Source organism: Bidens hawaiensis, unplaced genomic scaffold, assembly GCF_021521415.1.
Source record: "Bidens hawaiensis isolate Kalapana, Puna unplaced genomic scaffold, B.hawaiensis_p1.1 tig00016116_1, whole genome shotgun sequence".
Lineage (NCBI taxonomy): Eukaryota > Viridiplantae > Streptophyta > Magnoliopsida > Asterales > Asteraceae > Bidens > Bidens hawaiensis.
The window spans coordinates 502,044-524,067 of record NW_027492465.1 but is presented as its reverse complement, the minus strand read 5'-3'; the positions used below and the strand labels follow the sequence as shown (position 1 = coordinate 524,067).

The following is a 22,024-nucleotide window of genomic DNA, read 5'->3' as shown; positions in this document are numbered from 1 at the left end:
AAAGAAACTTAACCAAGTGTGTAGTTCTATTAAGAATAACCTCGACGTCCGTTAAGCGAGTGTTTGGTTCTGTCGGTTCAAACTTGTTATAAGATCAAGTTGGATCCAACATACCAAGTGTTTTGATAAAATAATTAAAATTAGTTTATAATATAGTTTTAGAGAAAAATACGAGATTCGGTGGCCCAAAACACAACTAGTGTGTCTTAAGCGAGTGAACTCGGTTTAGTTCGGTCTTGTTCGGTCCTTGACTCAGAATAAGACCGAGGATGGTTACCACATACCCGATACTATAGAACTTATTAAAATAAACTTATAATTGATAATACACAAGTCTTACATACAATATGTTAACAATAAAGTATTTAAACAAAAGTTCGGTTTTGGTTCGGCTCTTGACTCGGGATGAACCGAGGATGGTTGCCACATACCCATTACCATAGAACTCATTAAAATGATTTGGAACCTAAAGTAAATATAACTAAACATTAACATTAATAATAAGCTTAAACAAAATTTAAAGTGTTAACAAGGACTATAATAGTCCTCCATGAAGCTTTACCTAGCAATACACCTAAACTAACCATGGCCGGAGAAGGGTAAGCCAAGGAAACAAGGGGAGTATGCTTTAAAAAAGCTATAATAACAAGCTTTAATTAACAAGAATTAGTTAGAAACAAAGATTAGTATTAGTTTGACCCTTGAGAAGTCAAACTATCAAGAGTTTGGAAAAAGAATACTTAGATCTAGATTTGGGAGAGTTTGAGGTGAATGAGCAAACCCAAATGGGATGCATTATATAGGGAAAGAGTGAAGAGTTGGCTATAAAGTTGCTTTCAAGAGTTACATGCTTTTGTTATTTGACAATTTTAGTCCCTTAAGTTTGTTTTAACTTGTGTTTAGCAAAAAAAAAGGGTGTTTTAACGTACCGAGAGAGATGATTTCTTGATTCGACAATTGTGTAACATAAACGAACATAAAACCCAATATTTTATTAATAACGAAAGGTCCGAAAGACCAAAACGGGTCAGGTTTCTAATACAAAAACAAAAACAAGTTTAACCGAAAATGACGAATGTCACATTTAAAATATATATATATAAATTCTAAAAGCCGGTTTTGGTTAACTGGTTTGTAACCGGTTTTGGTGCTCATACTCCAAACCGGTTTGTAACTGTCAGGTTGAATCGGGTGTAAACTTGTTTTTTTCATACCGGGTACCACCCGATTAGAATTTCTGGTACAAACCGGGTATCTGCCGGTTAATTGGGTTTGGCTGTGTATCACTGGTTTGCCCTTTATAGTAGAGGTGTACAAAAAACTCGAACCCGAAACTGGACCCGAAAAAAAAACCCTAGAACAGGATTTTTTATACCCGGTTTATTAATACACGAACCCGTACCGGACCCTACCCGTAGGGTATGCATATGGTATGCATTTCGGTACTAAAAACTCGAACCCGAACCGGACCCGATTTGTACCCAGTAATACCCGAAAACCCGAACCGGTTCCATACTCGAAACCGGTTTTTCCAATACCTGAAACTGGGTATTTCAAATACCCGATATGCACCCAAAAAATACCTAAGAATACCCAAAAAATACCCCTAAAAAGTGCAACATTTTAAAAAATTCAATTTATACCTGAAAAATACCCAGGAAAAAAGCCTGAAAAACACAAAAATAGAGTTTTTTTCAATACCCCGAAAATAAGGTATTCAAATACCTGGTTTTAGAATACCCGGTTTCTATACCATCTCGAACCCGATGCATAGGGTATGGTTTTTAGAGACAATACCCGGACCCGAACCCCGACCCGATCCGGTATTACCAATACCTGATTTTCCAATACCCGAACATTGTTCCATACCCGAAACCGAGTATTTGAAAAACCCGATTTGTGAACCTCTACTTTGTAGTAGAGGTGAACAAAACGGTTAACCGGTTTTTTTTCGTAACCGGTTTTTTTAATACCCTAACCGGTTAGACCGGTTAATCGGTTAGGTTAGTAACCGGTTTTGACCATCTGCAGAAGCGGTTTTGGCCGGTTAACCCGGTTCGGTTAACCGGTTTATAACCGGTTTTGAAATCAGAAATACAAACCAGTTACTAACCGGCGATTAGAATCGGTTAGTAAACCGGTTAGGATTGGACCAGTTACTAACCGGTTACAAAATCGGTTAGAAACCGGTTAACCGGTTATATTGTGCACCTCTACTTTGTAGGACTTCAACAGGTATGGTCCAGATTTATTCATAACATAACATATAGTTTGCATGAGTTGAACGAGTATGGTCCAGTTTTATTGTGCTTTTTCAAGCCCACTTAACTTGGGCTTTATCTTTAACCATTTCATAACGGTCTACCTTCACACAACCCACCCACCCAGTCCACATACGTATACAAGCTTTACTTACATTACATTACAGTAAAATTCTGTTGGCTAGCACTGGCAGGCAGCTCTGAATCTTAACCTTAATAATATAATAATAATATTAATTATACCCTGACTGACGACTTCCAATCCAATCCAATCTCGTCGTCTAATCTTAATCACTCCCATCACTCCGTCGCAAATCAAACCCCCCTGCAATCGATTATTATTATCCCTCTTTCTCGGATCTGTGTATTCGTAATTACATCCATCTAGGGTTAGGGTTAGGGTTTCAATTTTGTTCATGTTGTAACAGTTGTAACGATGTATGTATGCAGCAATTTAATTCGCACATGTAAACTGTCAATTGTAAACACAGATTAATCGTTTTTGATTTCGCCCAAATGGATATCAACGGTAATTCTCGCGGCAGATCGTTCGATAGATCGGGTAGAAACCCTAACGCCATGAAGAAGCCGAGATTGATAACCGAAGAACCGGCGATTGTTCGCGGTGGTGGTTATAGTAATAATAATAGTAATAGTAGTAATTCGAACGGTGATAATAGGCCTGGGGTTCAACGGCAGCCGGTAGGGTTTCGAACTGCGGTCGAGAGAGACGGTGAAGGTTATCAGCCGCAATCGTTGACGCAGATTAAACAACAGCAGCATCAGGAGCTTGTGAGTCAGTACAGGACAGCTCTGGCCGAGCTGACTTTTAATTCGAAACCGATAATTACGAACTTGACGATTATTGCTGGAGAGAATTTGCAGGCGGCGAAAGCGATTGCTGCCACTATCTGCAATAATATTGTTGAGGTGATGATCATTTAGGTTACTATTGGTGTATAGATTTAGCTGTTTTATTGTGTATCTGCGTAATCGTAATAATCAAATGGCTTAATTTGTTATTCAAATAAGTTGTAGAAGATATTATAATTGGTCCGCATATGCAATCACATTTGTTGTCTTGCCAGTTAATAAGTTGTGGATGATATTAGAATCAGTGCGTGTATGGAACCGTCTTTGTCGTGTTATAAATTATTAATGTTATTGACACAATGATTTTAGGTTCCAAGTGATCAAAAGTTGCCATCACTATATCTTCTTGACAGTATTGTGAAGAACATTGGAAGGGATTACATCAAACACTTTGCAACCAAACTTCCCGAGGTTGGATCTTAATTTATGTAACTATTACTCGTGTGACAGTTAGTAAATTAGTTATGAACTTATGATGTTATTACTTTTTTATGGTTTAGGTTTTCTGCAAGGCGTATAGACAGGTTGATTCTACAGTACATTCTGGTATGCGACATCTTTTCGGGACATGGAAAGGAGTATTTCCTCCTCAAACACTTCAATCTATAGAGAAAGAACTCGGTTTTCAGTCAGCTGGGAATGGGTCAACTTCAGGGTTGACCACGTCTAGACCTGATTCACAGCCTCAACGCCCCCCTGCCCGCAGCATTCATGTAAATCCAAAGTATTTGGAAGAGAGACAGAAACTCCAACAATCAACCAGGGTATGCAGACAAAGAAATCTTGTTTTTAATGTGCTAATCACTGTTTTTCTTTTTTTTTATATATAAATTTTTTTAACTGTCGTGAAGGCAAAAGATACAGCGGGTGACATAACAAGGAACTTGATTAATAATTCATCTGAAGATACCGGAAGACAAGACCGAACAACTGCTAGTATTAATATTCAAAGAGCACGTGCTGATCCTCGACTTAAGTTGCATGTATGTTACTAGGCATCTAAAACTTAAAAATAATAATGATAATAATAATAATGAAATTGACGATTTTGGTTTTGCAGAGTATTCAGCATGCACAACGAGAGGCGGAGAGTGATCTTACTCATGAAAACAGTGGTACATCATACAACAATTTTGATTTTGGTTCTGATTTATCGAGTGAACGAGTTGCAGAGCATAATACCGAGACAATACCCAGGCTGGAAAGATTGCACAATTATTCAGCCCCGAGATCTGCAATTTCTGATGTGAAATTACCGTCTATGAATAAAGGAAGTGGTGATATTAACAGAAGCTGGAAGAATTCAGATGAAGAAGAGTATTTGTGGGATGATGTCAGTTCGGTTTCGCTGAAACCCGCATCGGCTAATAGCTCAAAACGAGATCCCCGGTTGTTTTTTGATTCTGAAAAACCGTTAAGTAAAACTGCAACACTGTCTAGTCAGCAACCGTCACGTCAGCGTCCTCACTCACAGTACCAATCAAATAAGTTGACGTATGAGTTAGCTGATCAAGACTTAATAGACCCGGATGGTAAACCGCCTCGTTCTCGAGTTCAAAAGATCCCGGGGATTTCTAGTCAACCTCATCAAGATTCTTTCCAGTTAAAACCTAACTCTCAGAAATCAAAGGTTCAGAATTTACCAATAAAGCATGAAACTTTTCTGCCATCTTATCAACCCGAGCTCGTATCTGATACGGTTCCAACAATTAGTTCCTCACGGGCCCACCCAACAAGTTCAAGTAGTTTGTTAGCTGCAGTTAGCAGCATATTTGGTAACAAACCAATATCATCAACAGTGAGTTCAAGTGTTCGTGATACTTCATCAAATCCTGTGTCGAGTCTTTTAAGTACTTTGGTTGCTAAAGGCATAATATCTGCATCAGAAGATGATTCAAAGAACCCGAGCGTGAGCGATGTTAAGATTCCGCCTGTTGTAGATTCTTCTTCCAATCCTGTATCTAAATCTAAAACGGATGAAGAAATCAAGTGTTCTATTGGTTGTGAATTTAGGGCTGATATCATCAGGGAGTTTCATTCTGGTGTGATTAGTGACCTAATCGACGAGCTTCCGCATCAATGTGGTATATGTGGGTTAAGGTTTAAGCTTCAAGAACGGTTTGATAAACATATGGAATGGCATACGTTAAGAAATTCTGATTTTGACCCATCTAGGAGGTGGTTTATGAATTGTGACGATTGGGTTAATGGGTCAAGAACCGAGGGTGCATTGGAGGTTGATGGTGAGATGATGGTGAATGCAGATGAAAGTCAAAGCGTGTGTGTTTTGTGTGGTGAAATATTCAATGATATTTATAGTTTAGAAAGGGGTAAATGGATGTTTAAAGGAGCTGATTATCTGGATATTACAAATGGTAAAATTGGAAATGGCAAGAATGGTGTTATTGTGCATATAAATTGTGTGTCAGAACATTCACTTGCTGATCTGGGCCTGGTCAATGATGTCAAATTGGTAAATGTTAAATTTATTTGACTGTAAAAAAAAAGGTATCCGTTGGACTTGTAACTTCAGAAAGATTTAATTTGAATATGTTTTTTTTATGCAGGAAAAAGGTGTATGCATATCTGGTGGGGATCCAATGAGCTTTCTGGTAACGGGTTCTCATGGTTACCAAAAAACGGGTGTATGCTCATGATTGTGAGTGGTTGAAGCTGAATTGAGAGAAAATGAATCGAAACATAGTCAAAGATGTTTCGATTTGGTCAAACGCCGATGTGCGAAGACTGCTGGTGATGGTTGTTTTTGTATGTTTTAAAATCTAGTGCTTTTTCAATTGACTCTTAATTAGAAGAAAATGATATGGTAACGTTTTTGACTTCTCTATAATGTTAAATGATACAACTATGGATAATATTTCGTTTGGTACTTGGAATATACTTATGAGTGAACCTCTGTGCACTGTGAATATTTGCGGTCCTGTGAGTTTTCAGTAACAGATCCTCATGTTTAACAAAAGAATAAGTGTTGCTTTCATGTAGTTAGTTTTACTTCCAAATTATGGTTAGACTTCAGTTGAGATAAATTATGATTTCGCACATAAGAAATCACTCGTATATGTCTTCAAACTTTAATACAACCATATTATGATATCTATATACTTACTAGAAAATGAATATATATTTATCTTATATGGGGGAAAGTTAACGTACAAATTGAATTAACGTTGTATATATAATTACACTACTTGATTTTCACAGTTAGGATGTTAATTTAATTTGTATTTGATCCAAGATGCTCTTATACATGCATATATATATATATATATATATATACACATACCTACATATATATATATATATATATATGCAAATAGTAATAATAATAAAAAGAATATAATAATCTTTTGAGAAGACAAATGTATGGATTTTGAAAACTGGAAAATTAACGCATTATTCTTTTAGCGTTTCTGAAGAACTTGTTCCTTGCTAATTTAAAAAAAAACATTTTTTATCTAATCTAATAAATAGTGGGTTATTATAACAAGTATAAAAGCCAGGCACCATTGTTTAGAAGGAACAATTTTATAGAAACAAAGAGAAAAGGGGTGGAGAATTTGGAGGGAAAAAAGTCTGAAAAAAAGATCTTTTTGACTCTCCATCTATCTCATATCATCATCATCATCATCATTATAATCTTATTATGGTCACCCCAAACAACAAACCCTTCGTTAATCACCATTGATGAAAGCTTTTCGTGTCCGAACACCCCTCAATTTTCATCATTTTCTGATAATTAAATTGATCTCGCGAATCGAATGATATTTTCGACAATTTTGTGATCAGGTATGCTCGCATCATCTCTCTTTTTTCGGTTATACATTTATGGTTTCGAATTTGCTTTGTTATGCAATTTTGGGATTTGATTATGTAACAAGTTGTATGTTTATGAAGATATGGAAAAATTTACAGTTTCCACACATGGGTATATGATTATTTTTCAATGATATGATCATGTCTTGTTTCAAGATTTTCTTGAATTTATTTAGCTATGGAAAAATATGGCCTTTAATGGTGGTTTTATATTTTCTTATGTTATATGATCATATGTTGATCTTCAAAATTGAATCTTTCTTTGTCCTCTTTCTATAAAAATGGTTTTATGCAATTTCAAGATTTATTCGGTGTTGTTTTAAGTAAATAAGTGCATAAATTACGCAGTCGATGATTCACGCGTGTTTACAATCAAAACAGAATAATTAAAAGTTGCTAAAATCGAAGAAAAAACCTCAACACGTATATTGATTTGTATTTAATTTAACTTTTTATTTTTTTCAATCAGAATATAAAGACCTGGTTGTATAAATCATGGGAAATTGCTGTGTTACCCCTGCTAAAAGGAAGGAACATAAGAAGAAAAGAAAAACCCGAAAGCCGAATTCTTTCTTTGTTGACTATCTCCTTTCATCCCAAAACAGTGGTACAAGTTTCTTTGTATTACCTGATCCAACTGGCCACGATCTCACACAGGGCTACAAACTTGGTGAAGAGCTCGGTAGGGGTGAATTTGGAATAACCCATTTATGTACGGATATAAAAACAGGCGAAAAATTCGGTTGCAAATCAATATCAAAAAAGAAACTTAGAACCGTGGTGGATATTGAGGATGTTAGAAGAGAGGTTGAGATTATGAAACATCTGCCAAAACATCCGAATATCGTTACATTAAGAGACACTTACGAAGATGATAGCGCGGTTCATATTGTTATGGAGTTATGTGAAGGCGGAGAGTTGTTTGATAGGATTGTGGCTAGAGGACATTACACCGAACGAGCTGCTGCTTCTATCATGAGGACCATTGTGGAAGTCGTGCAGGTCTGTTTGTGTTACATGAGTAAATTACACTTTTGTCCTTTAGGCTTACGGTTTTCCCAAAATTGCAGGTTGTGACTGGTGCTCCTTAACTAACATAATTACAAAGAACGTCTTTTATTTAAAAAAGTTGTAACACATTACATTATTTTCACTATGCGGCGTTAACTTTTTCTGTTAAATCCAGTCATGTGCAGTGCACGTGAGGGTATTTTGGTAGTTTGACCCCATTTAACTTCTCTTTTGTCTATTAGATTAATTTGGTCATTTCACATGTTAAACCAAAAGGATTAACAGAAAAAGTTTACACCAATTAGTGAAAAACATGTAACATGTTACAACTTTTAAATAAAGGACATTTTTTGTAATTATTTTAGTTAAAGAACACAACTTACAATTTGTGGTAAACCTGAAGGATGAAAAAATGTAGTTTACCCTTATAGTTATTTGTAGTAGTTCCCATTTAATTGTAATTATTAAGATATTTTCACATTAAAAAAGAAATAAATATGTTAGAAATCTTTCAAATTTGAATTGTGTATATTTATATAACTCCTTTTGTTTTTGTTGATTACAGATGTGTCATAGTCATGGAGTTATGCATCGGGACCTAAAGCCGGAGAACTTTCTTTTTGGAAACAAAAAGGAAACGGCTCCTCTGAAGGCCATTGATTTCGGGCTGTCGGTCTTCTTTCAACCAGGTATATAGTTATGGTTTTAACTTTATATAATGTGTTAGATGTTAATATACAAATTTTCATATGAATTCGGTTTATACAGGGGAAGTCTTTAACGAGACAGTGGGAAGTCCTTATTATATGGCTCCTGAAGTTCTAAAACGCAACTATGGGCCCGAGGTTGACATATGGAGTGCTGGAGTTATTCTCTACATTTTGATTTGTGGCGTTCCGCCTTTTTGGGCAGGTACGGTTTTCTTTTCTAATCATTCATGTTGATTTTACTTTCTTAAATTCATGTTTATTTTCTATAGAAACTGAACAAGGGGTCGCGCAAGCAATAATTCGCTCGGTTATAAATTTCAAAAGAGACCCATGGCCTAAAATCTCGGATAATGTGAAGGACCTTGTGAAGAAAATGCTTGATCCGGATCCAAAGTCCCGGCTTACAGCTCAACAAGTTCTTGGTAATGTAACATTGTATAGGTACTGCTTTGTTTGAAAATGTGTTTCTTGATAACGGGCCGGCTAACTTACTTGCGTGTTGCAATCGCAGAACACCCCTGGTTAGTGAACTTAAAGAAGACCTCAAATGTTCCGTTGGGTGATGTTAAGTCAAGGCTTAAACAGTTTTCAATGATGAACAAGCTAAAGAAACAAGCTTTGAGGGTACGGTTTATGATCCATTTATCGCTCTATTAGTGCTATAGAAATCATAAAGTTACATACATTACATTTTAAGAGATAACAAAACATATATACAATATGTATAGTTCTTTTTCATGAAAATATATTTATAAGGGTACTGCTAGTGTTAAATTGTGGTAGTCAACTTTCTTATGGGTCGCATATACAGTTAGGGCTGTTCAAAAAGCCTGCGGCCCGTGGCTCGCTTGAAGCTGGCTCAAAAATAGCTTGAAAAAAGCTTGACTTGAAAAAGCTCGATTCTAAATGAGCTCGGCTCGACTCGGCTCGATTTCTAAACGAGCCGAACTCGAGCCAGGGTCAGTTCGGCTCGTGGCTCAGTCGTAGCTCGACTCGTTGACTAGTTTAGATTAAACCCTAACTTTTAATATCTATATATAATAATAGCATATCAAGAAATAAATAAATAAAAATTATACATATATTATGCCACTCGATACCTAAAACCTTATAGGATAACAAAAATAAAACATATAAAGTTATATATTTTCTAGTTTATAAATTTTATATAATATGTATGTTAAAATTATAATTTTTGTCTTTTATATATCAAAATTGTAAAATAAAAAATAAAAAATAAAAAAAATTTAAAAATTATAGGAGCGCAGCTCGACGAGCTCGAGCTCGATAAGGAAAACGAGCCGAGCTCGAGCCAACTCGATTAAGTTCGAGCTCAAGCACACTCTGGCTCGAGTTGACTCGGCTCGTTTACAGCCCTATATACAGTGTTACTTGAATATATGTTGATACAAATATAGCAAAATAGTTTATTTTTAATCAGTAACATCGGCCTGTCCCTAAGTTAACTTATCAATGGTGGTGTATATACACAGGTGGTGGCTGAACATTTATCGGTGGAGGAAGTAGCTGGAATAAGGGAGGATTTCCATGTGATTGACACAGACAACAATGGGAAGATTAATATGGAAGAATTCAGAATCGGTTTACAGAAACTTGGTCATCAAGAAACGATGTGGATCTTCAAAATCTAATGGAATCGGTAAGCACCATCATCTTCAGTTCTTCACATTCATTAGTTATATATTTTTTTAACTGAAGCCGAAATCATAATTTGTAGGCTGATGTTGATAGAGACGGGACCCTCGACTGTGGGGAGTTTGTGGCTGTCACTCTGCATCTTAAACGAATGGCGAACGACGAGCACTTACATAAAGCCTTTGAATTTTTTGATAAGAACCGAACCGGTTATATAGAGGTAGGAGAGCTTCGTCAAGCGTTAAGTGATGAAGGCGAGAACACCGATGACGAAGTAATCAATGGGATTACGCGTGATGTCGACATGAATAAGGTTCGTTTATTGTGTAATGACACGGGTCGTGCTAATTATTCTGTTTGTTCACTGCTCTAATTAGCCCTCTTTTTAATTTTACTAGGATGGGCGTATCAGTTATGAGGAATTTCATATAATGATGAGGACGGGCACGGATTGGAGAAAAGCATCAAGGCAATATTCCCGAGAAAGATTCAACAATCTTAGTTTGAAGTTGATGAAGGATGGTTCGTTACAGGTGGGGAGCGAGGCTCGTTAAGAAAGTTTAAATCTTATTACTTTACACAAACAAAAGAACGAATGTAGATCGAGTTAAATGGACATTGAGCTACTGTTTGTTTTGTGTATTAAGATAGGGGAATGCATGGGGATCATCTTTTTGTAGGATTAGGAAGGGTGTGAATGAACATGTATATATAATATTAGGATGGAGTTGTAAAGATGGTTAACTAGGGCCATACATGAATATTAATTGTTGTTGGTACTGCAACTTTCTATGAAGAGCAAGTTGCTATTTTTAGAGTCCTATTGCAGTGTTTTAATTTGACTGTGGCTTTGGATTTCATATTTTCATGAAGCTATAAATTGGATATTGTGGTTATAAGTAGCAATCAGTGATTGCTATAGATCAAAACCATATGATAGATCAAATTTATTGAATTATTATTATTATTATCCTATTTTTTTATACTATGAGAACTCATTAATAATAAACTTACATGATCCCATTAATATTATGTTAACCAATGGTACCAATAGCTTATGTTAGAAAGTTGAATTTTTTTAAATAGTGTACGTAACAGCTCACACGGCGTTCTGGTTACCCTTGTCGTTTTAGTTTTACTAGTAATTAAATAAGTGATTTGTACGTTTACGCTGGTTATCTTTCCATCTTGATACGAATAAATGAATAATTATTTAAGTGAAAGGAGAAGTTAATAGAGTAATAATTTCACTGTATTACAATCTATTTAGTACACATATATGATATGATCTTCATTAAACGTACATCAACACAAAATACAAAATACATCCCTCAAAAGTAAAAAAAAAAAACATAAAAAGATGGTACAACATAATAGAAAAAAGATGCCACATATAGCAAGTACGTAGTACTAGCAACATAATATAATAGGAGATTGATCATGATCTTCAGCTCGTGCATGCTTCAGATCTTCAACAGTGATGGTGATGTGGATGTGGTGGAGGGTGGTGGTGATGTACTGATGGTGGCGATGGATGGTGGTGATGTGCTGGTGGTGGTGAATGGTGGTGATAAATGGAAAGAGGTGGTGGTGGTGGATGGTGGCGGTGATGTGCTGGTGGTGGTGGTGGAAGGTGGTGATGAATGGAAGGAGGTGGTGGATGGTGATGTGGTGGTGGTGGTGGTGGTGGTGTACAGTGGTGATGAATGGAAGGAGGTGGTGGTGGACGGTGATGGTGGACAGGAGGAGGAGGTGGACGGTGGTGGTGTGGTGGGTGATGGTGGACGTGATGAGGTGGCGGTGGCGGGTGGTGATATCCCAGTCGTTGCATGTTTATGATATATATCTAGCTTAATTAATTAATTTGTGAATATTAATTGTTGATTTGTTAATTGTTGTTATGAGAACTTATATATAGGGTGGAAATTGTTTGGGACGCACGGCATTTCCTTAACATGGTGGTCATCTTCTAAATATAATAATAATATAATAAAAAAAATAATACAAGTAACGTCCTATACGTGTGTGAGAAGTAATCCACGTGTCGGTAACTTACTGGAAGCTGCATTTTCTATGCATATTGTTAAATATCTATATGACTGTCTAAATCTATAGATATTAAATACACACGTCTATGAAATTAATACGGTCCCATTTGTCTCAAGTCGGCATGGTCCTTTGCGGTGATTTTTTTTTCTTTTGACGGTATTGATAATATTAGAGTGTATTTTTTATCATCTCATTCTCATCAGTCGTACACTTCAAAATAATTTTGTGTTGACATGGACAAATTCTCGAATGCACTATCGAATTTTCTAGAAGCGAGTGCAATTATCGAAATCAACAATAAACCCTCGATCAGAGTATGTAATCATGACTTTGATGGTGATGATGATACTGATGGCACTAACTATATATTTGACAAGGATAATGAAGTAGATTAATTAGAAGATGATATAGCGGATTTTCATGATTACGTGGATAAGGGGTGAACTAGTCAAAAAAACCATCATCGTTATGGGATGTTCAGATTTTGAAAATTGATGTCTTCAATGAACGTTTGTGATGTTGCTGAAATCAAAACAAGAATTGAACCCTAATGAGTAATAAGTATACCCCATCTTTCAAAATTACAAAGTTACCCTCACACGTGCTTGGCACATGGGGTAATTAACGAACATACTTAATCTCATCTAACGTTGGGGATCTTTAATGCTTAACTAATGCAAACTAGTAGTACCCAATTAGCAAAATTAAATACCTTAAGACCCAATTCATTATTGAAAGTTGAAACATATCACATGAACTTTTTACACAGCTAACTCTATAACTTGAAGAAAAAGCTGACCAGCTTATTAAGATAAGTTTCATATGAACTAAAATTGTTCATAACAGTAATTCTAGCGTATGTTCATAACGATAGTAGTAAGAATCCTATATTGATTCAAATAAACTGGATTGGCGAAATTTGTGCCCACTCATATCAAGCACCTTGTACAAATTCATTCACATTGAGTGTGAATAGTGTACTTTATGTTAAAGAAAATTATGTAATTTACGCAAACTTAAACCATCTAATGAAAATTGAGTAATTTAAAAGTATTAAAGTACTTGAAGTAGGTCATTTGGAAAACTTAGTTATTATTAGTTCTTATTATGAAAAGTTAACCGTAAATAAATGCCAAATGTTTTATAGAAATTTTGTTAATCACCAAAAGTAATATATATATATATATATATATATATATGGTAGTTAATAGGTGTCCCCTTCCTTTTAAGATACAGGGTTCAAATTTCTTAGTGGGTGGGTTTGGTGGATTTAAGATAAAATAAAACTAGTAACAAAAATATTTCTTAATATATATATGGATCAATTTCAAGACATGAAGTTAGACATCAAGATATATATGGATCAAGACAAAGAAAAACTCATCTTGAACTATATAATTGTATATAGACTAAACCCGTATATCACCATTTAAAAGATTATTACATATAATGAATAATCATCCCTACACAGGAAGAAAGGAAAGGTAGATTTTACAATATACATATATACAGATAAAGCTATAGAAGAGTACAGCCATGGTGATCATAGTCATGAGGTAGGTTTGAAAGTAGAAATTAAAAAGGTTTAAGCAATTAATTAATGGGGTGGCCACACTTAGTAAGTTGTTTATCTTTTTAAACAAAGAATGGACCATTTGGTATGAATTTACTATTTTTAAAGATAAGTTGATTGTTTACGTCTCTATGAGTATATTTTAAATTTTCATTAACATTTATCCGACAACAAAATCAAATATTGTCGTTATTATAAGCACGCCTATCAAGATGGTCAAGGTTCTTCATGTTTTAACTTCGCTTAAAAAGACTACATCTAACATGGACACAATTATCATTTACTTTCGGATCCAACAACATATACTTTCGGATCCAACAACATATGTGATGTTAAGATTTGAGATCTTATGGTTTCAAGTTCGAAACCTAATTCAAGATACTTTTTTTTTCATATTAGTGGGTTTCTTTTTTAATGATGTTTCTGAGAGAGTAAGATTTGGAATGTTAAAATCAGTATAGACGGTTGACATCCCGTCTCAGGAAGGCTCACTCGATATTAAATGTAGTTTCCAACTCTATTAAGAAAAAACATGGACAGCATCTGTAGGGGTATGGTACTAAACCCGGTTTTACGACCCTAATTTTACTATGTTTGGCTTATTTTATTATATGGACTAATACAATGTTATTGGGCTGAGGGAGTTTTGTGGAGGTAACCCTAACTGGGCTAGGCCCATTAGGGTACCATGATGGTGGCCATGAGGCTCTCTATATAAGGAGGTCTCCACCTCCTTATTATGGGGTCATGCTCAATAAGAGCCACCACCACTTTTTTGTGTCTGTAAACAAGAGATCTTTGAGATTTCTTAGCAGTCACCTCCACACCCCCGAAAAACCATTGCAGGTCTCAAGCAACCGGAGAAGAAGATCAAGACGTGGTTCGTTCATCTCGAAAATCCGTGGAAACATCGTCATGGATCAGGTCAGATTCATTTCGTGCTTCGACATTGGCGCCATCCGTGGGACGGCAACGAACCACCCTTCGATCTCCCTCTCGGTTGTCAGATCTCTCCCAGGAAAAACCCAGATCTGGAAGTTTACAGAAAAAGGCTTCAAGGCTTTTTCTATTAAAGCTCAAAAAGATCCATAGATCTAAAGGAGGCTTCCAGATCTGTGCAAAAAGAAACTGCCTGATTCGAATGATCAAGTCTCCGGATCTGTGATGGTTTTAAATCCGCTCCGAGCTTCAGATCTATCTAGATCTGATTTACAGATCTGGATCTAGATTACAGACCTGGATTTTAGGTTTAAAATTGCAGATCTAACTCTTAAATTGCAGATCCAAAAATTATCAGACTTCCGCCGCCACGAACGCGCGCCCGCGGATTCTCACTCCGCAGCCGTGCATGTGCCGCCGCGGGAACCACCACGTGGGTTTCGCGCAAAAGACCTCCACCATGTGGGTTTTGCGCAAGAGACCTCCGCCATGCGCGCGCACTCGCGAGTCACCACTCCATCGCCGTGCATGCGCGCGTCAGGCCACGCGCCAAACTTAAAGGTTGGGAATCCTCATAATATCCCATATGGCTACGCGCCATACTTAAAGGTTGGGAATCCTCATAATATCCCATATGGCTACGCGCCATGCTTAAAGGTTGGGATCCTCAATATCCCATATGGCTACACGCCATGCTTAAAGGTTGAGAATCCTCATAATATCCTATATGGCTACACGCCATACTTAAAGGTTGGGAATCCTCATAATATCCCATATGGCTACGTGCCATACTTAAAGGTTGGGAATCCTCATAAACCCATCAGGCCAAGCGCCAAACTTAAAGGTTGAGAATCCTCATAAACCCATACGGCTTCGCGCCACATGCTCACACATCACATCAGTGCACGCAACATCTGCGCATGGCGCATGACACAGTCTACGCGCACGCGCATGCCACATCTGCGCATGGCGCGGGACATAAAGTCTACGCGCATGCGCATGCGCATGCGACATCTGCGCGTGGCGCATGGCAAAACCAAAGCCTATGCGCAAGCGCATGAAACATCTGCGCATGACACACAGTCTACGCGCAACGCGCATGCAACATCTGCGCGTGGCGCGGGACATAAAGTCTACGCGCACGCGCATGCAACATCTGCGCGTGGCGCATAACACAAAGCTAGAGCCTATGCGCACGCGCATCCAACATCTTATAGCTCGTAAGTCGCCTCGCGCGCAAGCTTCATTATTATTATAGCTCGTAAGTCGCCTCACGCGCAAGCTTTATTATTATAGCTCGTAAGTCGCCTCACGCGCAAGCTTCATTATTATTATAGCACGTAAGTCGCCTCACGCGCAAGCTTCATTATTATTATAGCTCGTAAGCCGCAACTCGCGCAAGCTTCATTATTATTATAGCTCGTAAGTCGCCTCACGCGCAAGCTTCATTATTCTTATAGCTCGTAAGCCGCAACTCGCGCAAGCTTCATTATTACTATAGCTCGTAAGCCGCAACTCGCGCAAGCTTCATTATTATTATAGCTCGTAAGTCGCCTCACGCGCAAGCCTCATTATTATTATAGCTCGTAAGTCGCCTCACGCGCAAGCTTTATTATTCTTATAGCTCGTAAGCCGCAACTCGCGCAAGCTCCATTATTATTATAGCTCGTAAGTCGCCTCACGCGCAGGCTTTATTATTCTTATAGCTCGTAAGTCGCCATGCGCGCAGGCTTTATTATTCTTATAGCTCGTAAGCCGCAACTCGCGCAAGCTCCATTATTATTATAGCTCGTAAGTCGCCTCACGCGCAGGCTTTATTATTCTTATAGCTCGTAAGCCACAACTCGCGCAAGCTCCATTATTATTATAGCTCGTAAGTCGCCTCACGCGCAGGCTTTATTACTATTATAGCTCGTAAGTCGCCTCACGCGCAAGCTTTATTATGATGATAGCTCGTAAGTCGCCTCGCGCGCAAGCTTTATTATTCTCATAGCTCGTAAGTCGCCTCGCGCGCAAGCTTTATTATTCTCATAGCTCGTAAGTCGCCTCGCGCGCAAGCTTTATTATTTTTATAGCTCGTAAGCTGCCTCGCGCGCAAGTTATGTTACATTATTATCGAGATGCGCGCTCCATCTTTTATCAGGCCTCGCGCCACCATGATGCGTGCTATATCTTATTTATGCCAGGGCACCATCATTATCACAAGGACCGCAACCTGTCACCATCATGAAGAAAACCTCCCAAAACTCAGACAATAAAGACAAGGCCGAAGAAAAGGGAAAAAACAACCCCATGGCCTAACACACCTCATAAAGTCCAGCGCTCCACCTAGACGCTTGCGCGCCCAGGAGCAACGCTGGACTTGGGGGGCTTGTAGGGGTATGGTACTAAACCCGGTTTTACGACCCTAATTTTACTATGTTTGGCTTATTTTATTATATGGAGTAATACAATGTTATTGGGCTGAGGGGGTTTTGTGGAGGTAACCCTAACTGGGCTAGGCCCATTAGGGTACCATGATGGTGGCAATGAGGCTCTCTATATAAGGAGGTCTCCAACTCCTTATTATGGGGTCATGCTCAATAAGAGCCACCACCACTTTTTTGTGTCTGTAAACAAGAGATCTTTGAGATTTCTTAGCAGTCACCTCCATACCCCCGAAAAACCATTGTAGGTCTCAAGCAACCGGAGAAGAAGATCAAGACGTGGTTCGTTCATCTCGTAAATCCGTGGAAATATCGTCATGGATCAGGTCAGATTCATTTCGTGCTTCGACAGTAATAATTATACACGAAAATCATGACCTATCTGAGTGATTTTTGTATATTAAAGGAGTTTATTTGAGCACCCAAATTATACAGTAGCTTTCGACTTCACAGTGAGAAGCTATATAAAGGAGTTAACGCGTTTTCTTGCAAATAATCTCTTAAACATCTTAAGTCCAAGAGTCATCTGTCTTGATCTATGCTCAAACAGGATTATGTGGGCCATCCCGACTTTGGCCACCTGTTCTCTAAATGTGCAACCCATGGTTCACTCATGATGATTTCCTTTTGAAGGGTTCTCGCTTATGTGTTCCCATAGTAATAGAGGGCTTGATTAAGTGGGTGTTTGGCCTAGCTTTTTTAACAAAGCTTATAGCTCTTTTTTTACAAAATAAGCTTAACTTGGTGTTTGGCTTAGCTTTTTAAGCTTATGCTTATTAGCTTATATAAGCTCATTTGAAAAAGCTTATTTGAAGATGGTTTTTTAGCTTATTTGTTTAAGGGTGTAAATTACTCATTTGTCCTCTAATGGTGGTGGATTAGTAATTATTACTCTAACAAATTAAAGAATGTTGGATTTAACAACTTATTAATACACATAATTAACTTGTAGAATATAAGCTAATCCAAACACTTAAAAAGAGCTTATCAAATAATAGAAAAAAAGCTATAAGCTAGTTTTATATATAAGCATAATGTCACGGAGCTATCCCTTTGACTCCTTGTGGCGACCGAAGGCCAGCCTATCGGTCCGCTCATGATCAGGGCTTGCTGGTTTCGTCCTGCCTTGGATTCATCAGGAGAGCGGCAACAGCTCGCAACCAGCGATGCGTTCGTCGTGCCAACACGACTAGGCATGTACGCCTTCCTTCCCGCTGAGGCCGTGCCCAATGAGGTCCGGGACGAGCCAACAAACCCAAGCGTTTCAACACAATTCAAGCATCTCAATCTTCAAATATTTGGTCCGTGACAATAAGCTTAAAAATAAAAGCTAGGCCAAACACCCCCAGAACTGCGTGGCCCGTGGAGGAGGCCTTGTCGGACATTATGGCAATGACAAGACATCCACTTTGATCTAACAAAAGTTTTTACTTCTAAAACTCATGATGTTGAACACTCGCACCCTTGCACAACATGTGTACATGCCACTACCAGCGCCTCATGCTCTTCATGAAGATATCAGTTGAGGGCCAACACAACAAAGATTCAACTATGGTTTATCGACAGCCAACGCAACAAAGATTCAACTATGGTTTATCGACAGCCAAAAAGAAATCAACCACCAAAACACCGATCTTTTGTATATTAAACTAAAAAATTAGAGTGAATTTTGCTGTTTAATCTTGGCAACAATGAATGCTAGTGATCTTTTGTATCTTTGGAATCTAAATTTGAATGTTGATCTTTGGAATCTAATGTTGATCTTTAAAATCTCGAATCATCTAGAGTTCGAGACTGTTTCAAGTGTTTTTCTGGGTGGCTAATTTTATATCTTATATTTAATCAATTCATTATCCTATATACTTGTAAGGTACAGTAGTTATATAAGCTGATGTGCAACACTTACAGCTCAAGCCTATTTTGGTAAAAACTGACTTTAAGAGCCAAAACCCAATTTGACCAGAACTTGTTTCTACCATACAAACTCATGATATAAACCACTTAAACAGAGACTTAGTCCAACAAATGAAATCATTTAAGTTTGTGATGAGAGTACATTCCATATGACACCAGAACGTTTATCAAAATAAGCTGAAAATGTTTAGCATCTCCCGTAACTTGATAACCGATACTGCAATTCTTGAAAACAGATCTAACTGCTACTACTCATCACACATCATCGTTGCAAGCTGATCAAACAAGAATACAATTAATAAATAGTAGACCCTCAATTCATTGCAACTTTGCAAATAAGGTACTTTCAGTAAATTAAACACTTAGAAACAATCTCATTCATTCAATGATGGCAAACAGATAAAAAGTGCACCATGCTATAAAACTAAGTCATTGGCATGAATTTTGCTCATTTCAAAACTTTTGTCATTAATTATTGATCTTAAAGACGATAACTGGCGGACCGACCTATATGTTTCTATTAAACCAAATATTCAAAATAGACAAATCCAAATCATTCGAGTCATCGCTTCTTGATCTTCATCTAGTCTTGTCAACGCCTACAAATGAAGCATGCACCGCTTTATTAAAATACATGGTATAAAAAAATTAAAATAAATATAAAAAAAATCTATGCGTATTTATAGTGCAAAATAGGGGAGAGATGAAGACATCTATAAAACACAAAAGTGAAAAAACAAATTAACCAAAAGATGGATAAACACTAAGTGAAAAATCGAGTTTAAAAGGTTGCTTCATTGACTATAAAGAGGACCTAGAATATTCATATAAACAGTGCTACACCTAACATAATCTATGACGTGATTTAACAACCACTAGCGTACCTCAAACTGAATGAACGAAGATCAAGAAGGAGAGACCTATGACCCATTGCTAGATACCTAATCAATAAGAAAAATCCAATAATTAGAAAACCGGTCAAGATCCTTTGAGGTTAAAAATGAGAAAGTTCAAATTTGAGAAAAAGAAACGATTAATGTGCGTAAAAAAACTGTCCAGTCAAGAGCCAATAAAAACGGCCCTTCTAGCAAGGCTAATGAAAAACTTATCGTGTGAACAAGGCTATAAGATTGTATAAACCATGAAATATCAATATAACCAACACAAGTTAGAGCACCTACAGCAAGGTGAATTCTCCAAGGTTTGGATGATGTCGAAACTAGATGGTTAAGGACTTCATCCATTGTAGAGCAAAGTTTGTGAGTTAAAGTTTGCATAACCAAACTTAATTCAAACTTCTATGGTGGGTCTCAATGTCAATTTCTCTCACATATTCATATGCATACATATATAATTTTAATATATTTAATAAGGTTTGTGGAGGTTTGTTGTTGTGAAAGAAAGTTGAGTTTTTGTGAAAAGTTTGAAATCTGATGTGAAGATGATGTGACAGTTTGTAAAGGTTTGTTGTCGTAGATGCTGTTAGATGTGGTGTAAAAAACATCGGCTTTTAGATATTAAAAAACGCGCACAAACCAATAATTAAGTCAATAGTTTCCTGAAAACGTACACAAAAATGGCAGATTTAGGCATCGTATAGCTTAAGTTGACAAAACTATGATCATAGGTGCCACTATTAAAGTATGAAACTATCCTCATATCACCAAAAAGCAAAGAATAGATTTTCATTTCACCTAATCTAATCACACACAAGTGAACGCACACAGCGGAACCGGATATCACCACGTAAGCAAGCACGAAACACTCAAAAGTACAAATTACAAACATCACAAATCATTATAAATTGATAGTGATGGGAGGTCTGATTATTATTTCACCTTCGGGAAGCCAACCGTAACCGCGCTGAGAGAGGGTTAACATGGAAGTCATCAAAGCAGAAGCAGTGGCAGTGTGGAAAGGTTGCAGTGATTCCAAACAAGCACTCAATTCAACTGGTGAACTATACACACAATATCACAATTTATCAATACCACGCCTTCAAAATTAAATAAACCCTAGACAACATATTGACGTGTTTATCTATAAATTAATCAAATTGATATCAATTATAATAATTACAAAATGCATAGATCTATCTGGTTACCTGAAGATGCGATTGGAAAGAGAGTTCTGGTTAGCCATGCGAAACGGAGAGCGAACGGCTTTGGCTTGAGTGGATGCACGCGCCGCGGCGCTACGGACGGAGGATGACCGGAAAATTGATCGAACGGCAGCCGCTGTAGTCGCCATTTTTGAGGTACAAATTTACTGACTGATCCACTTACTATCAAGGGTTTTGAGGCTAAAACCCTAGACACTTGTTTTTTGGGTTTGGGTTTTAATCGAGTCGGGTTGACGGGTTTAACTGAATATGACTCGTATTTTTTATTTGTGTAAAAACCGTGTAACATAACTCATTTATAGACATGTCAAACAAGTTGATGGATAGCAGTGGGTCGACATGGTTAATTAAATAGGTTACAGTTTGATTAAACATGACAATTCGTAGATGGTCTGTTTTTTAAATGGACTAGATACGATAACAAAAACCTCATTATTTTTGTGTAGCGTTCGGAGACTGTTACTCCTACTTGGTTCTATTGGACATTTGGACCTAAATGCTCAAGTAACGACATATGATAATGTTACAAATAACTCAATAAGGGATGATGCTAAAAGATCGAACACGAACATTAGTGTTTGAGCTGTATTAGATAACTCCAAGGCCAAAGCGATTAGTTTAGATATTAGGATTTTATATATTGTTATATTTTAACAATA

The 22,024-nt window shown here is 37.3% G+C and overlaps 3 protein-coding genes and 1 pseudogene across 6 annotated transcripts in view; 3 read left to right on the top strand and 1 right to left on the bottom strand.

Annotated features, from left to right (window-relative positions):
* Positions 1-2,458: 2,458 nt before the first annotated feature.
* On the top strand, positions 2,459-6,044 carry LOC143550623 (polyadenylation and cleavage factor homolog 4-like). The gene is made up of 6 exons (XM_077041243.1): positions 2,459-3,191; positions 3,444-3,545; positions 3,635-3,898; positions 3,986-4,117; positions 4,195-5,607; positions 5,702-6,044. The coding sequence occupies exons 1-6, from the start codon at positions 2,778-2,780 to the stop codon at positions 5,789-5,791; spliced, it is 2,415 nt and encodes an 804-aa protein (XP_076897358.1). The 5' UTR covers positions 2,459-2,777; the 3' UTR covers positions 5,792-6,044.
* A 1,313-nt stretch (positions 6,045-7,357) lies between these two features.
* On the top strand, positions 7,358-11,171 carry LOC143550621 (calcium-dependent protein kinase 8-like; annotated as a pseudogene).
* The window catches only part of LOC143550622 (30 kDa ribonucleoprotein, chloroplastic-like), a 126,839-nt gene continuing 114,607 nt past the window's right edge, over positions 9,793-22,024 (top strand). The window contains exon 1 of the mRNA XM_077041241.1: positions 9,793-9,798. The gene's annotated coding sequence lies outside the window, so the exon portion shown is untranslated. The remainder of the gene's footprint in view (positions 9,799-22,024) is intronic.
* Positions 19,323-21,586, bottom strand: LOC143550601 (protein NUCLEAR FUSION DEFECTIVE 6, mitochondrial-like). Of its 4 annotated transcripts, XR_013138357.1 has the most exons (4): positions 21,348-21,586; positions 21,082-21,203; positions 19,751-19,842; positions 19,323-19,518 (listed from the first exon to the last, which is right to left on the bottom strand). XR_013138357.1 is itself a non-coding variant. In XM_077041221.1 (3 exons), exons 1-3 carry the CDS (start codon positions 21,491-21,493, stop codon positions 19,499-19,501), a joined length of 288 nt encoding a protein of 95 aa, XP_076897336.1. In that variant the 5' UTR covers positions 21,494-21,586; the 3' UTR covers positions 19,323-19,498. The 4 variants fall into 4 exon arrangements, 2 of the variants coding, with proteins under 2 accessions (XP_076897336.1, XP_076897335.1); XM_077041221.1 differs by lacking the exon at positions 19,751-19,842; XM_077041220.1 differs by lacking the exon at positions 19,323-19,518 and having other exon boundaries at positions 19,573-19,842.

Coding starts and splice junctions, on each gene's coding strand:
- LOC143550623 (XM_077041243.1), top strand. CDS start 2,778: ATGGATATCAACGGTAATTCTCGCGGCAGATCGTTCGATAGATCGGGT. Junction 3,546..3,634: donor TTGCAACCAAACTTCCCGAG/GTTGGATCTTAA, acceptor TTTATGGTTTAG/GTTTTCTGCAAGGCGTATAG. Junction 3,899..3,985: donor AACTCCAACAATCAACCAGG/GTATGCAGACAA, acceptor ACTGTCGTGAAG/GCAAAAGATACAGCGGGTGA.
- LOC143550601 (XM_077041221.1), bottom strand. CDS start 21,493: ATGGCGACTACAGCGGCTGCCGTTCGATCAATTTTCCGGTCATCCTCC. Junction 21,204..21,347: donor CTTTCCAATCGCATCTTCAG/GTAACCAGATAG, acceptor TTGTGTGTATAG/TTCACCAGTTGAATTGAGTG. Junction 19,519..21,081: donor TTACGGTTGGCTTCCCGAAG/GTGAAATAATAA, acceptor TTGTTTGATCAG/CTTGCAACGATGATGTGTGA.